At 46.3% G+C, this 17,095-nt stretch overlaps 1 protein-coding gene across 1 annotated transcript in view; it reads right to left on the bottom strand.

Moving 5' to 3' along the window:
- Nucleotides 1-17,095, bottom strand: part of Usp11 (ubiquitin specific peptidase 11) — a 147,052-nt gene that overhangs the window by 116,591 nt on the left and 13,366 nt on the right. The window contains exons 3-9 of the mRNA XM_075958311.1: nucleotides 14,174-14,304; nucleotides 12,608-12,725; nucleotides 9,392-9,534; nucleotides 8,408-8,469; nucleotides 6,229-6,322; nucleotides 4,255-4,428; nucleotides 2,929-3,087 (exon numbers count right to left, since the gene is read on the bottom strand). Coding sequence (XP_075814426.1) covers nucleotides 2,929-3,087; nucleotides 4,255-4,428; nucleotides 6,229-6,322; nucleotides 8,408-8,469; nucleotides 9,392-9,534; nucleotides 12,608-12,725; nucleotides 14,174-14,304 — 881 coding nt within the window. The remainder of the gene's footprint in view (nucleotides 1-2,928; nucleotides 3,088-4,254; nucleotides 4,429-6,228; nucleotides 6,323-8,407; nucleotides 8,470-9,391; nucleotides 9,535-12,607; nucleotides 12,726-14,173; nucleotides 14,305-17,095) is intronic.

Below are 17,095 nucleotides of genomic sequence, written 5' to 3'. Positions count from 1 at the left end.
TCAGGGGGTCAGGGGGTCAGGGGAAGAGGCCGTGGAACGTGTCCACGATGACGGAGTCGTTGCGCAGCCTGTGGTTCCGCCAGGCCTCCTGGGCCACTTCCTGTGGGGGGGTCACAGCGGGGTCAGGGGTCAGGAGGGGTCACAGCGGGGTCAGGGGTCAGGGGGTCAGGGGAAGAGGCCGTGGAACGTGTCCACGATCACGGAGTCGTTGCGCAGCTTGTGGTTCCGCCAGGCCTCCTGGGCCACTTCCTGTGGGGTCACAGCGGGGTCAGGGGTCACGGCGGGGTCAGGGGTCAGGGGGTCAGGGGAAGAGGCCGTGGAACGTGTCCACGATCACGGAGTCGTTGCGCAGCTTGTGGTTCCGCCAGGCCTCCTGGGCCACTTCCTGTGGGGTCACAGCGGGGTCAGGGGTCAGGAGGGGTCACGGCGGGGTCAGGGGGGGGTCAGGGGTCAGGGGGTCAGGGGAAGAGGCCGTGGAACGTGTCCACGATCACGGAGTCGTTGCGCAGCTTGTGGTTCCGCCAGGCCTCCTGGGCCACTTCCTGTGGGGTCACAGCGGGGTCAGGGGTCAGGGGTCACGGCGGGGTCAGGGGTCAGGGGGTCAGGGGAAGAGGCCGTGGAACGTGTCCACGATCACGGAGTCGTTGCGCAGCTTGTGGATCCGCCAGGCCTCCTGGGCCACTTCCTGTGGGGTCACAGCGGGGTCAGGGGTCAGGAGGGGTCACGGCGGGGTCAGGGGTCAGGGGTCAGGGGGTCAGGGGAAGAGGCCGTGGAACGTGTCCACGATCACGGAGTCGTTGCGCAGCTTGTGGTTCCGCCAGGCCTCCTGGGCCACTTCCTGTGGGGTCACAGCGGGGTCAGGGGTCAGGAGGGGTCACGGCGGGGTCAGAGGTCAGGGGGTCAGGGGGTCAGGGGAAGAGGCCGTGGAACGTGTCCACGATCACGGAGTCGTTGCGCAGCCTGTGGTTCCGCCAGGCCTCCTGGGCCACTTCCTGTGGGGTCACAGCGGGGTCAGGGGTCAGGAGGGGTCACGGCGGGGTCAGGGGGTCAGGGGTCAGGGGGTCAGGGGAAGAGGCCGTGGAACGTGTCCACGATGACCGAGTCGTTGCGCAGCTTGTGGTTCCGCCAGGCCTCCTGGGCCACTTCCTGTGGGGTCACAGCGGGGTCAGGGGTCAGGAGGGGTCACGGCGGGGTCAGGGGTCAGGGGGTCAGGGGGTCAGGGCAGGGTCGGGGGGTCACGGTGGGGTCACAACGCGGTCACAGCAGGGCCAGGGGGTCAGGGGGTCAGGGCAGGGTCGGGGGGTCACGGCGGGGTCAGGGTGGGGTCAGGGGGAATCACGGCGGGGTCACGGGGGGTCACGGCGGGGTCAGGGTAAGGTCAGGGGGGTCACAGCGGGGTCACGGCGGGGTCAGGGGGGATCACGGCGGGGTCACGGCTAGGTCAGGGCAGGGTCAGGGGAGGTCACGGCGGGATCAGGGGGGGTCACGGCGGGGTCGGGGGGGTCACGGCGGGGTCAGGGGAGGTCACATCGGGGTCAGGGGGGTCACGGCGGGGTCACAGGGGGGTCAGGGGGGTCACAGCGGGGTCACGGAGGGGTTAGGGGGGTCACGGGGGAGTCAGGGGGTCACGGAGGGTCACAGCAGGGTCATGGAGGGGTCAGGGGGGTCACGGGGGGTCAGGGGGGTCACGGAGGGGTCAGGGGGGTCACGGCGGGGTCACAGGGGGTCACAGCGGGGTCACGGAGGGGTCAGGGGGGTCACGGGGGAGTCAGGGGGTCATGGGGGTTCACAGCAGGGTCATGGAGGGGTCAGGGGGGGTCATGGGGGTCAGGGGGGGTCACGGAGGGGTCAGGGGGTCACGGCGGGGTCAGGGGGTCACGGCGGGGTCACGGGGGGTCACAGTGGAGTTACGGCGGGGTCAGGGCGGGGTCAGGTGGGTTTGTCAGGACTCGAACTCGGGACCTCGGGAAGAGCAGGCGGGGATCCTAACCACTGAGCTGCCTGTCCAGCCCTTAAAATATTATTTATTAATCATGGATACAATGTTCTAATTTTATATTTATTTATTTATTCATTATGTACGCAATATTCTAACTTTTATACTTACTCATCATATATACGATATTCTAATTTTTACATTTATTCATTATGTATACAATATTCTCCTTCTCTTTCGTGTTTATTTTTATATTTATTTATCATGTGTACAATATTCTAGTTGTCTTTTATATTTATTTATTGTGTATGCAGTATTCTAATAATTATATTTATTTAATCATTATGCATACAGTATTCTAATTTTTATATTTATTTATTTAGTATGCATATTCTAATTTTCTTTTATATTTATTATGGATACAATATTCTAATTTTATATTAATTTATTCATTATGCATGATATTCTAATTTTTATATTTATTCATTTAATATGTATGCAATATCGTCATTTTATATTAATTTATTATATATACAACATTCTACTTCTTGCATTTATTATGCGTGCAATATTCTAATTTTTAATATTTATTTATCATGAATACAATATTCTAATTCTTTTTATATTTATTTACTCACATTCTAATTTCTGTATTTATTTACTCATTATGTCTACAATACCCTGTGTGCCTGCAGGCCAGCAGAGGGCGCCAGACGTCACGCCGGGACTCGAACTCGGGACCCCGGGGGGTGGGGGGAGAGCAGGCGGCGCTCTAACCACTGAGCCGCCCTGCTGGGGTTTCGGGGACTCGAACTCGGGACGCTCTAACCACTGAGCAGCCCTGGGATTCGAACTCGGGACGCCGGGGGGTCGGGGGAGAGCAGGCGGCGCTCTAACCACTGAGCCGCCCTGCTGGGGTTTCGGGGACTCGAACTCGGGACGCTCTAACCACTGAGCCGCCCTGGGACTCGAACCCGGGGCCCCGCGCCTACCCAGTCGGGCCGGCCGGCGCCGTCGCGCAGCTCCACGTACTCCTTGGTGCGCACGCGGTTGAGGTCCTCGTGCAGCCCGTCCAGCAGGAAGGCCAGCAGCTCCTGCGCGTCGTGCTGCCGGGAGCCCAGGAACTGCGCGGCGAAGCGGCCGACCTTGTTCTGCGGGGGAGGAGAGGGGGGGTGAGGGGGATTCGAACCCGGAACACGGGGGACACAGGGGGATTCGAACCCGGAACACAGGGAACACTGGGTGGATTCGAACCCGGAACACGGGGGGATTTGAACCTGGAACACGGGGGGATTCGAACCCGGGACACGGGGGACACGGGGGGGATTCGAACCCTGAACACGGGGGACACGGGGTGGATTCGAACCCTGAACACGGGGAGCACGGGGTGGATTCGAACCCGGAACACGGGGGGGATTCGAACCCGGGGGACACGGGGGGATTCGAACCCGGAACACGGGGGACACGGGGGGATTCGAACCCGGAACACGGGGAACACAGGGGGATTCGAACCCTGAACACGGGGGGGATTCGAACCCGGAACATAAGGGGGGATTCGAACCCGGAACACGGGGAACATGGGGGGGATTTGAACCCTGAACACGGGGGGGATTCGAACCCTGAACATGGGGGACACGGGGGGGATTCGAACCCTGAACACGGGAAGGGAACACGGGGGGGATTCGAACCCGGAACATGGGGGGATTCGAACCCTGAACACGGGAAGGGAACACGGGGGGGATTCGAACCTGGAACACGGGGAACACGGGGAGGATTCGCACCCTGAACCTGGGGAACACGGGGAGGATTCGAACCCTGAACGCGCTAAGGGAGTGCGAGGAGGACTCGCACCCTGAACACGGGAAAACGAAGACGGGGAGGATTCGAACCCTGAACATGGAAAAGGAACACAGGGAGGATTTGAACCCTGAACCCGGGAAGGGAACTGGGGAGGATTCGAACCCTGAACCCGGAAAAGGAACATGGGAAGGATTCGAACCTGAACATGGAAAGGGAACAGGGGAGGATTTGCACCCTGAACACGGGGAACAGAGGGAGGATTCGAACCCTGAACCTGGGAAAGGGAACAGGGGAGGATTCACACCTAGAACACAGGAACACTGGGTGGATTCGAACCTTGAACACGGGGAACCCGGGAAGAATTTGCACCCTGAACACGGGGAACACTGGGGGGGATTTGAACCCTGAACCCATTATGACTTAGGAGAAGCCAAAGGAACAAGGAAAGATTCGAACCCTGAACCCGGGAAGGGAACGCGGGGAGGACTCGCACCCTGAACCCGCGGTGGGATTCGCACCTTGAACACGCGCGGCGCGACGGCGCGGTGGCACCCGGACCACGTCTGCTTGAGCAAATCCGCGTAGGCCTCGGCCAGCTCCCCGCGCGTGCCCAGCGGGTTCCCGAAGTTCAGCTCCGCCAGGTAGCGGTTGTGCAGGAAGTAGTCGGTGAGGCGCGGCACGTTGCTGAGGCACTGGGGGGCGGGATATCGATTAATTATCGATAAATCGGAATATTAATTAGATATTAATAATCGATAAATCGGAATATTAATTATTAATAAATCGGAATATTAATTAGATATCAATAATTAATAAATTGGAATATTAATTAGATATTAATAATTAATAAATCGGAATATTAATTAGATGTTAATAATCGATAAACCGGAATATTAATTAAATAGTAATAATAGATTAAATCAGAGTATTAATTGATTAGATATTAATAATTAATAAATCGGAATATTAATTAATTACATGTCAATAATTAACTCGGAATGTTAATTAGATATTAATAATTAATAAATCGAAATGTTAATTAACTATTAATAATTAATAAATCAGAATGCTAATTAATTAAATATGATTAAATCGGAATATTGTGTGATTGAATCAGAATATTGTGTGATTAAATCACAATATTGATTAATTAAATATTAATAATTGATTAAATCGGAATATTGCGTGATTAAATCAGAATATTGTGTAATTAAATCAGATTATCGTGTGATTAAATCAGAATATTAATTAATTAAATATTAATAATTGATTAAATCAGAATATTGTGTGATTAAATCAGAATATTAATTAATTAAATATTAATAATTCATTAAATCAGAATATTGTGTGATTAAATCAGAATATCGTGTGATTAAATCAGAATATTGTAGACATGATAGATAAATATAAATATTACAATAATGCATACATGATAAATAAATAAATTTAAAAAGTAGAATATGATACACATGATAAATAAATACATGAAAATTAGAATATTGTAACCTAATAAATAAATAAATATGAGAATTAGAATATTGTGCACGTAATAGATAAATAAATCTTTAAAACAAAGTGGGGCACAACAGATCCGCTCTGTAGACTGTTTCAAAACCGGTTCAAACTAGATCAAACCGGTGTAGACTGTTTCAAAACCGGTTCAAACTTGATCAGACCGGATCAAACCGGTTCAAACTGGATCAAACCAGTGTAGACAAAACCGGATCCAACTGGATCAGACCGGATCAAACCGGTTCAAACTGGATCAAACCAGTGCAGACAAAACCGGATCCAACTGGATCAGACCGGATCAAACTGGCTCAAACTGGATCAATCCAGTGTAGACGGGTTCAAAACCAGATCAAACTGGTTTAGACCGGATCAAACTGGTTCAAACTGGATCTAACCAGTGTAGACAGGTTCAAAATGAAATCAAACTGGTTCAGACCGGATCAAACTGGTTCAAACTGGATCTAACCAGTGTAGACAGGTTCAAAACCAAATCAAACTGGATCAGACCAGATCAAACCGGTTCAAACTGGATCTAACCAGTGTAGACAGGTTCAAAAACGTGATCAAACCGGATCAGACCGGATCAAAGCAGTTCAAACTGGATCTAACCAGTGTAGACCATTTCAAAACCGGTTCAAAGTGGATCAGACCGGATCAAACCGGTTCAAACTGGATCTAACCAGTGTAGAGAGGATCAAAACTGGTTCAAACCAGATCAAAGTGGTGTAGACAGGATCAAAACCAGATCCAACTGGATCAGACAATATCAAACTGGATCAGACCGGATCAAACCGGTTCAAACTGGAACAAACTGGTGTAGATAGGATCAAAACCGGTTCAAACCGGATCAAACTGGTGTAGACAGGATCAAAAGCCAAATCAAACTGGATCAGACCGGATCAGACACGATCAAACTGGTGTAGACAGGATCAAAACCGGTTCTGACCGGATGAGACCGGATGAGAGCGGCGCAGACCGACCTGCAGGGCCGAGTTCATGAAGCAGGTGTTGCCCAGGTTCGCGAGGCCGCAGACGCCAGGCTGACCCCGGAAGTCCTCGTCCTCCATGTTGTTCCTGGGGGGAGGGGGGGGCCTGTGACCCCTGACCTGTGACCCCTGGGGTCACACACGGGAACCCCGACTCCCTGTGACCCCTGTGACCCCCCTAGGGGAACCCCGACTCCCGTGACCCCGACTCCCCGTGACCCCTGTGACCTCCCCAGGGGAACCCCGACTCCCCGTGACCCCCCTGTGACCCCCCTAGGGGAACCCCGACTCCCCGTGACCCCGACTCCCCGTGACCCCTGTGACCTCCCCAGGGGAACCCCGACTCCCCGTGACCCCGACTCCCCGTGACCCCCGTGACCCCTGTGACCCCCCAGGGGAACCCCGACTCCCCGTGACCCCGACTCCCCGGGACCCCTGTGACCCCCCTAGGGGAACCCCGACTCCCGTGACCCCGACTCCCGTGACCCCGACTCCCGTGACCCCGACTCCCCGTGACCCCCCTGTGACCCCCCAGGGGAACCCCGACTCCCCGTGACCCCGACTCCCCGTGACCCCTGTGACCTCCCCAGGGGAACCCCGACTCCCCGTGACCCCGACTCCCCGTGACCCCCGTGACCCCTGTGACCCCCCAGGGGAACCCCGACTCCCCGTGACCCCGACTCCCCGGGACCCCTGTGACCCCCCTAGGGGAACCCCGACTCCCGTGACCCCGACTCCCGTGACCCCGACTCCCCGTGACCCCCCTGTGACCCCCCAGGGGAACCCCGACTCCCCGTGACCCCGACTCCCCGTGACCCCTGTGACCTCCCCAGGGGAACCCCGACTCCCCGTGACCCCGACTCCCCGTGACCCCCGTGACCCCTGTGACCCCCCAGGGGAACCCCGACTCCCCGTGACCCCGACTCCCCGGGACCCCTGTGACCCCCCTAGGGGAACCCCGACTCCCGTGACCCCGACTCCCGTGACCCCGACTCCCCGTGACCCCCCTGTGACCCCCCTAGGGGAACCCCAACTCCCCGTGACCCCGACTCCCCATGACCCCTGTGACCTCCCCAGGGGAACCCCGACTCCCCGTGACCCCGACTCCCCGTGACCCCCGTGACCCCTGTGACCCCCCAGGGGAACCCCGACTCCCCGTGACCCCGACTCCCCGGGACCCCTGTGACCCCCCTAGGGGAACCCCGACTCCCGTGACCCCGACTCCCCGTGACCCCCGTGACCCCTGTGACCCCCCAGGGGAACCCCGACTCCCCGTGACCCCGACTCCCCGTGACCCCTGTGACCCCCCAGGGGAACCCCGACTCCCCGTGACCCCGACTCCCCGTGACCCCTGTGACCCCCCTAGGGGAACCCCGACTCCCCGTGACCCCCCTGTGACCCCCCTAGGGGAACCCCGACTCCCCGTGACCCCGACTCCCCGTGACCCCCCTAGGGGAACCCCGACTCCCCGTGACCCCTGTGACCCCGACTCCCGTGACCCCTGTGACCCCCTAGGGGAACCCCGACTCCCCATGACCCCTGTGACCCCGACTCCCCGTGACCCCTGTGACCTCCCTAGGGGAACCCCGACTCCCGTGACCCCGACTCCCGTGACCCCTGTGATCCCCTAGGGGAACCCCGACTCCTGTGACCCCTGTGACCCCGACTCCCCGTGACCCCTGTGACCTCCCTAGGGGAACCCCGACTCCTGTGACCCCGACTCCCGTGACCCCTGTGATCCCCTAGGGGAACCCCGACTCCCGTGACCCCTGTGACCCCCTAGGGGAACCCCGACTCCCCATGACCCCCCTGTGACCCCCCTAGGGGAACCCCGACTCCCCGTGACCCCTGTGACCCCGACTCCCGTGACCCCTGTGACCCCCTAGGGGAACCCCGACTCCCCATGACCCCCCTGTGACCCCCCTAAGGGAACCCCGACTCCCCGTGACCCCTGTGACCCCGACTCCCCGTGACCCCTGTGACCTCCCTAGGGGAACCCCGACTCCTGTGACCCCGACTCCCCGTGACCCCGACTCCCGTGACCCCTGTGACCCCCTAGGGGAACCCCGACTCCTGTGACCCCGACCCCCGTGACCCCGACTCCCCGTGACCCCGACTCCCCGTGACCCCCGTGACCCCCGTGACCCCGACCCCCGTGACCCCGGGGGCTCACACGCCGCACAGCTGGGCGCTGGGCCAGGTGCCGTCTCTGTTCCGGGTCTCCATGATGACCAGCTGGGGCGGGGGGAGAAAGAGAATTATACGTGAGGGGTACTGAGCACCGAGCACCCAGGGTCCTGAGCCCCGAGCACCCAGGGGTACTGAGCACCAAGTACCCGGGGTACTAAGCACCGAACACCCAGGGTACTGAGCACCGATCCATAAGCACTGAGTACTGAGCACCCAGGGGTACCGAGCACTGAGCACCGAGCACCGAGGACTGAGCACCCAGGGGTACTGAGCCCCGAGAACCCAGGGGTACCGAGCCCCGATCCGTAAGCACCGAGTCCTAAGCATCCAGGGGTACCGAGCCCCGAGCACCCAGGAGCACTGAGCCCCGAGCACCCAGAGTACCGAGCCCCGAGCACCCAGGGGTACCGAGCCCCGAGCACCCGGGGGTACCGAGCCCCGAGCACCCAGGGGTACCGAGCCCCGAGCACCCAGGGGTACTGAGCACTGAGTCCTGAGCCCCGATCCGTAAGCACCGAGCCCCGAGCACCCAGGGGTACCGAGCACCGAGCACCCAGGGGTACCGAGCCCCGAGCGCCCAGGAGTACCGAGCACTGAGTCCTGAGCCCCGATCCGTAAGCACTGAGTCCTAAGCACCCAGGGGTACCGAGAGCCGAGCACCCAGGGGTACCGAGCCCTGAGCACCCAGGGGTACCGAGCACCTGAGCACCCAGGGGTACCGAGCCCCAAGCACCCAGGGGTACCGAGCCCCGAGCACTGAGTACTGAGCACCGATCCATAAGCACCCAGGGGTACCGAGCCCCGAGCACTGAGTACTGAGCACTGATCTGTAAGCACCCAGGGGTACCGAGCCCCGAGCACCCAGGGTACCGAGCCCTGATCCGTAAGCACCGAGTCCTAAGCACCCAGGGGTACCGAGCCCCCAGCACCCGGGGGTACCGAGCGCCGAGCACCCTCCCCGCCCCACCTGCCCCGTCTCCACGCAGGCGTCCAGCAGGCTGAGCCGGGTGTTGCAGAGGCGATCGAGGCCCTCGGGGGTTTTGATCCAGAGCCGCGCGTCCTCCTGGGGCTCCACCAGGAACTGCTCGCGGGCCGTCTGCAGGACGTGCTCTGGGGGGGGGAATTAATATTCAATTAATTAATAATCAATTAAAGATATCTTAGTCAAGACGGATAAAAATACTATCTTAATTGATTAAGATGAATTGAAAATATTATTTTAATTGATTGAAATGAATTGAAAATATTTTAATTGATTAAGACGAAATAAAAATATTATTTTAATTAATTAAGACCGATTAAAAATATTTTAATTGATTAAGATGAATTAAAAATATTTTAATGGATTAAAACGAATTAAAAATATTTTAATTGATTAAAACGAATTGAAAATACTTTAATTGATTAAAACGAATTGAAAATGCTTTAATTGATTAAAACGAATAAAAATATTTTAATTGGTTAAAACGAATAAAAAATATTTTAATTGATTAAGACGAATTAAAAATATTTTAATTGATTAAGATGAATTAAAAATATTTGAATTGATTAAAATGAATTGAAAATGTTTTAATTGATTAAAACAAATTAAAAATATTTTAATTAATTAAATTAAAATACATTACACAGTAAATAAATAGATCCGATAGAATATCTTAAATAATTACATTAAAATACATTACACTGTACATAAATGGAATGAAATTAAAAATGAATTCATGGAAACAGATCTAAAAAGGATAAAACGAATAAAAATAAAAGTAAGTACGTAAAAATAAACTGACATTGATTAGAAATAATTAAATAAATGAAGTAAATTAAAATAAATTTAAAGAATCATTAAATGACAAAATGAAATAAAAAATAAAAGTAGATTTAAAAAAACCCCGAGAATCAGACTTTATCTTGGTTAATATAAATTAAAAAGAAAACCAAAAATCTCATTCACGAGGAATGAACGAAAACCAGTGTAGAAGGGTTCAAAACCGGATGAAACCGGATCAGACCGGATCAAACTGGGACAAACCAGTGTAGACAGGTTCAAAAACGGGATCAAACTGGATCAGACCAGTGTAGACTGCTTCAAAACCAGATCAAACTGGATCAGACCGGATCAAACTGGTTTAAACTGGATCAAACCAGTGTAGACAGGTTCAAAAATGGGATCAAACCAGATCAGACCGGATCAGACCGGCTCAAACTGGATCAGACCAGTGTAGACATGTTCAAAACCAGATCAAACTGGTTCAAACTGGATCAAACTGGTTCAAACTGGATCAAACCAGTGTAGACTGCTTCAAAACCGGATCAAACCGGATCAGACTGGATCAAACCATTTCAAATTGGATCAAACTAGTGTAGACAGGTTCAAAACTGGATCAAACTGGATCAAACCAGTGTAGACAGGTTCAAGACCAGATCAAACCGGATCAGACCGGATCAAACTGGTTCAAACTGGATCAAACCAGTGTAGACAGGTTCAAGACCAGATCAAACCGGATCAGACCGGATCAAACTGGTTCAAACTGGATCAAACCAGTGTAGACAGGTTCAAGACCGGATCAAACCAGATCAGACCGGCTCAAACTGGATCAGACCAGTGTAGACATGTTCAAAACAGGATCAAACTGGTTCAAACTGGATCAAACTGGTTCAAACTGGATCAAACCAGTGTAGACTGCTTCAAAACCGGATCAAACCGGATCAGACTGGATCAAACCATTTCAAATTGGATCAAACTAGTGTAGACAGGTTCAAAACTGGATCAAACTGGATCAAACCAGTGTAGACAGGTTCAAGACCGGATCAAACTGAATCAGACCAGATCAAACTGGTTCAGACTGGATCAAACTGGATCAAACCAGTATAAAAGGGTTCAAAAAAGGGATCAAACCGGATCAGACTGGATCAGACCGGCTCAAACTGGTTCCAACTGGATCAGACCAGTGTAGATAGGTTCAAAAGCGGGATCAAACCAGATCAGACCGGCTCAAACTGGATCAGACCAGTGTAGACATGTTCAAAACAGGATCAAACTGGTTCAAACTGGATCAAACTGGTTCAAACTGGATCAAACCAGTGTAGACTGCTTCAAAACCGGATCAAACCGGATCAGACTGGATCAAACCATTTCAAACTGGATCAAACTAGTGTAGACAGGTTCAAAACTGGATCAAACTGGATCAAACCAGTGTAGACAGGTTCAAGACCGGATCAAACCGGATCAAACTGGTTCAAACTGGATCAAACCAGTATAGAAGGGTTCGAAAAAGGGATCAAACTGGATCAGACTGGATCAGACCGGCTCAAACTGGTTCCAACTGGATCAGACCAGTGTAGACAGGTTCAAAAGCGGGATCAAACCAGATCAGACCAGATCAGACCGGCTCAAACTGGATCAGACCAGTGTAGACAAAACAGTTCAAAACCAGATCAAACCGGATCAGACCGGATCAAACCATTTCAAACTGGATCAAACCAGTGTAGACAGGTTCAAAACTGGATCAAACCGGATCAGACCGGATAAAACTGGATCAAATCAGTATAGATGGGTTCAAAAAAGGGATCAAACCGGATCAGGCTGGATCAGACCGGATCAAACTGGATCAGACCAGTGTAGATAGGTTCAAAACCGGATCAAACCGGATCAGACCAGATCAAACTGGTTCAAACTGGATCAAACCAGTATAGATGGGTTCAAAAAAGGGATCAAACCGGATCAGACTGGATCAGACCGGATCAAACTGGTTCAAACTGGATCAAAGCAGTGTAGACAGGTTCAAAACCGGATCAAACCGGATCAGACCGGATCAAACTGGTTCCAACTGGATCAAACCCGTGTAGACTTAACACACTCATAGCCGTTTTAATCCTCCACTTCCCGAGGCCCCGAGTTCGAGTCCCGCCCGCCCCGTGATGGCTCACGGCCATCTGGATCCCAGGGGCCCCGAGTTCGAGTCCCGGCCGCCCCGTGGTGGCTCACGGCCATCTGGATCCCAGGGGCCCCGAGTTCGAGTCCCGGCCGCCCTGTGGTGGCTCACGGCCATCTTGATCCCAGGGGCCCTGGGTTCGAGTCCCGGCCGCCCCAGAGGCCCGAGTTCGAGTCCCGGGAACCCCGTGGTGGCTCACGGCCATCTGGATCCCAGGGGCCCCGAGTTCGAGTCCCGGGTGCCCCGAGCCTCACCCACGGAGTCCGTCTGGCTGAAGCGGATGGTGAGCGCGGTCTCCATGTCGCTGTGCTGCACCAGGAGCAGCTCGAGGGGGTAGAGCTCCACCCGGTGCAGGCCGCAGAGTTCTACGACCTGGGGGGATAAATAAATAATATAAAATTATAATACTGTCTATATAATAAATACATATAAAATTAGAATATTGTGTGCATAATAAATAAATATAAAATTATAATATTATACACATAATAAATACATATAAAATTAGAATATGGTGTACACAATAAATATAAAATTAGAATATTGCGTGCGTAATTAATATAAAATTATAATATTGTATACATAATAAATATAAAATTAGAATATTGTATGCATGATAAATAAATATAAAATTAGAATATTGTATACATAATAAATATAAAATTAGAATATTGTATGCATGATGAATAAATATAAAAATTAGAATATTGTATGCACAATGAGTAAATAAATAAATGTAAAATTAGAATATTGTATGCATGATGAATAAATAAATATAAAAGAGAGTTGGAATATGGTGTACGTGATGAATACATAAATAAATATAAAAATTAAAATATTATATACATAATGAATAAATAAATAAATTAGAATATTGCATACATAATAAATAAAAATAAAAATTAGAATATCGTATACGTAATGAATAAAAGATAAATATAAAAATTAGAATACTGTACACATAATGAATAAATGTAAAAATTAGAATATTGTATGCACAATGAATAAATAAATAAATGTAAAATTAGAACATCGTGTGCATAATGAATAAATAAATAAGAATATTGCACACATAATGGCTAAATTAGAATATTGTACACATAACAAATAAATTGGAATATTGTATACATAATAAGTAAATTAGAATGTTGTGTGCATGATTAATAAATAAATTAGAATATTGCATACATAATAAATAAATTAGAATATTGCATACATAATAAATTAGAATAGTGTACACATAATGAATAAATTAGAATATCATGCACATAATGAATAAATAAATTAGCATATTGCACACATAATGGATAAATTAGAATATTGTGCACATAACGAATAAATTGGAATATTGTATACATAATAAGCAAATTAGAATGTTGTGTGCATAATTAATAAATAAATTAGAATATTGCATACATAATAAACAAATTAGAATATTGCATACATAATATATTAGAATAGTGTACACATCATTAATAAATTAGAATATCGTGTACATAATGAATAAATAAATTAGAATATTGCATGCATAATGGATAAATTAGAATATTGTGCACATAACGAATAAATTGGAATATTGTATACATAATAAGCAAATTAGAATGTTGTGTGCATAATTAATAAATAAATTAGAATATTGCATACATAATAAACAAATTAGAATATTGCATACATAATATATTAGAATAGTGTACACATCATTAATAAATTAGAATATCGTGTACATAATGAATAAATAAATTAGAATATTGCATGCATAATGAATAAATTAGAATATCGTGCACATAATGAATAAATAAATTAGCATATCGCGCATCTACCTTGCGCTCGATCGGCGGCTGCCCCTCCTCCAGGCCGTACCAGCCGACCAGCTCGTCCCACGCGGTCGCCGGGAGCAGCACGAAGTCCTCGCCCTCGCGCAGGCCCTCGCGGAGATGCCAGCTGATCCGATCTGCAGACGGAACGGTGTACGCGGAATAAATTAATAAATATGAAAGATAATATTGTATACATAATAAATTAATAAATGTAAAAATAATATTGTGTACATAATAAATTAATAAATATAAAAATAATATCGTATGCATAATAAATTAATAAATATAAAAATAATATTGTATACATAATAAATTAATAAATATAAAAAATATCATATGCATAATAAATTAATAAATATAAAAATAATATTGTATACATAATCAATAAATATAAAAATTAGAATAATGTATACATAATAAATTAATAAATATAAAAAATAATATTCAGGGGGCTGGAGGGGCGGCTCAGTGGTTAGAGCACGGCCTGCTCGCCCCCAGGTCCTGAGTTCGAGTCCCGGCCACCACAGGGTGGCTCACAACCATCTGTGATGAATATTGTATCCATAATAAATAAATAAATAAATAAATACATAAATAAATTAGAATATTGTATACATGATAAGTAAATATAAAAAGAATTACAGATACAAAGACAGAATATTGTATACATAATAAATAAATATTAAAAATTAGAATATTGTATACAAAATGAATTAATATAAAAATATTGTCTACATGATAAATAAATATAATTATTAGAATATCATATACATAATAAATAAATATAACATTAGAATATTGCATATATAATGAATAAATATAAAAATTAGAATATTGTTTACATAATAAATAAATATAAATATTACAATATTGTATACATAATAAATAAATATAAAATTAGAATATTGTATACATGATAAATACATAAATAAATATTTAAAAAGAAGAAAGGCACTGTTAACTCTGGCCACACCCCACCACTGGCTAAGCTTAGAAAAATATTTAAATAGATGTTTTGAGAAATTAATTCAACACAAAGCCCGGTTTCATTTCCATTGCTGCGGCTCAGCGTGAGGGGTTTCAGAAATATTTATTAATACTTATTAATAAATATCAATATTTATTAATATTTATGAATATATAACATAATATACAATAATGTAATCATTATGCTGTTAATATTTAGGTTTCAGAATTATATTTATATTATTAATATCTATATCATTAATATTTATATTTATATCATTGATATTTATATTTATATTATTAATATGTGTATTTATATCATTAATATCTATATTTATATGGTTGATATTAATATTTATATTTATGCTATTAATATTTACATTTATATCATTAACATTTATATGATTAATATTTGCATTTATATTATTAATATTTATGTTTATGTCATTGATATTCATATTTATATCATTAATATTCATACCTATATCGTTAATATTTATATCATCAATATTTATATTTATATCATCAATATCTATGTTTATATCATTAATACTCATATCATTAATGTTTATATTTACATCATTAATACTTATATCATTAACATTCGTATTTATATCGTTAATATTCATACTTATATCATTGATATTCATATCTATATCATTAATATTTATGTCATTAATGTTTGTATTTATATCATTAATATCTATACCATTGATATTTATATTTATATCATTAATATTCATGTTTATATAATTAACATTCGTATTTATATCATTAACACTCATATTTATGTCATTAATATTCATGTCTATATCACTAATATTAAAATCACTAATATTTATGTCATTGATGTTTATATCTATATCACTAATATCTATACCATTAATATTTATATCATTAATATTTATATCATTAATGTTTATATCACTAATATTTATATCATTAATATTCATATTTATATCACTCATATTGACATCATTAATGTTAATATTTATATCACTAATATCTATATCGTTAATATTTATGTCATTGGTGTTTATATTTATATCACTAATATCTATATCACTAATATTTATGTCATTACTGTTTATATCATTAATATTCACATCCCCATCATTAATATTCATGCCCACATCATTAATATTCATCACTGATTCCCGGTACCTTCGAAGAGCCCGGCGTTGTCGATGCAGCCCTGGGAGGCGTCAGCATCCGGGTCCCGCATATCATTAATGTTTATATCTATATCACTAATGTTTATGTCATTACTGTTTATATCATTAATATTCATGTCCACATCATTAATATTCATGTCTACATCATTAATATTCATATCTATGTCATTAATATTTATGTCATTGGTGTTTATATCCATATCACTAATATTTACATCATCAATATTCATATTTACATCATTAATATTCGTGTCTACATCATTAATATTCATGTCCACATCATTAATATTCATATCCACATCATTAATATTCATCGCTGATGCCCGGTACCTTCGAAGAGCCCGGCGTTGTCGATGCAGCCCGGGAAGGCGTCAGCGTCCCCGTCCCGCATATCATTAATGTTCATATCCACATCATTAATATTCATGTCCACACCATTAATATTCATATCCACATCATTAATATTCATAATATTCATCACCAATGCCCGGTACCTTCGAAGAGCCCGGCGTTGTCGATGCAGCCCTGGGAGGCGTCAGCATCCGGGTCCCGCATATCATTAATGTTTATATCTATATCACTAATGTTTATGTCATTACTGTTTATATCATTAATATTCATGTCCACATCATTAATATTCATGTCTACATCATTAATATTCATATCTATGTCATTAATATTTATGTCATTGGTGTTTATATCCATATCACTAATATTTACATCATCAATATTCATATTTACATCATTAATATTCGTGTCTACATCATTAATATTCATGTCCACA

This window comes from Microtus pennsylvanicus, chromosome X, assembly GCF_037038515.1.
Source record: "Microtus pennsylvanicus isolate mMicPen1 chromosome X, mMicPen1.hap1, whole genome shotgun sequence".
NCBI classification, from domain to species: domain Eukaryota; kingdom Metazoa; phylum Chordata; class Mammalia; order Rodentia; family Cricetidae; genus Microtus; species Microtus pennsylvanicus.
Note: the sequence above shows the minus strand (reverse complement) of the source record. Positions and strands in the feature narration are given on the sequence as shown.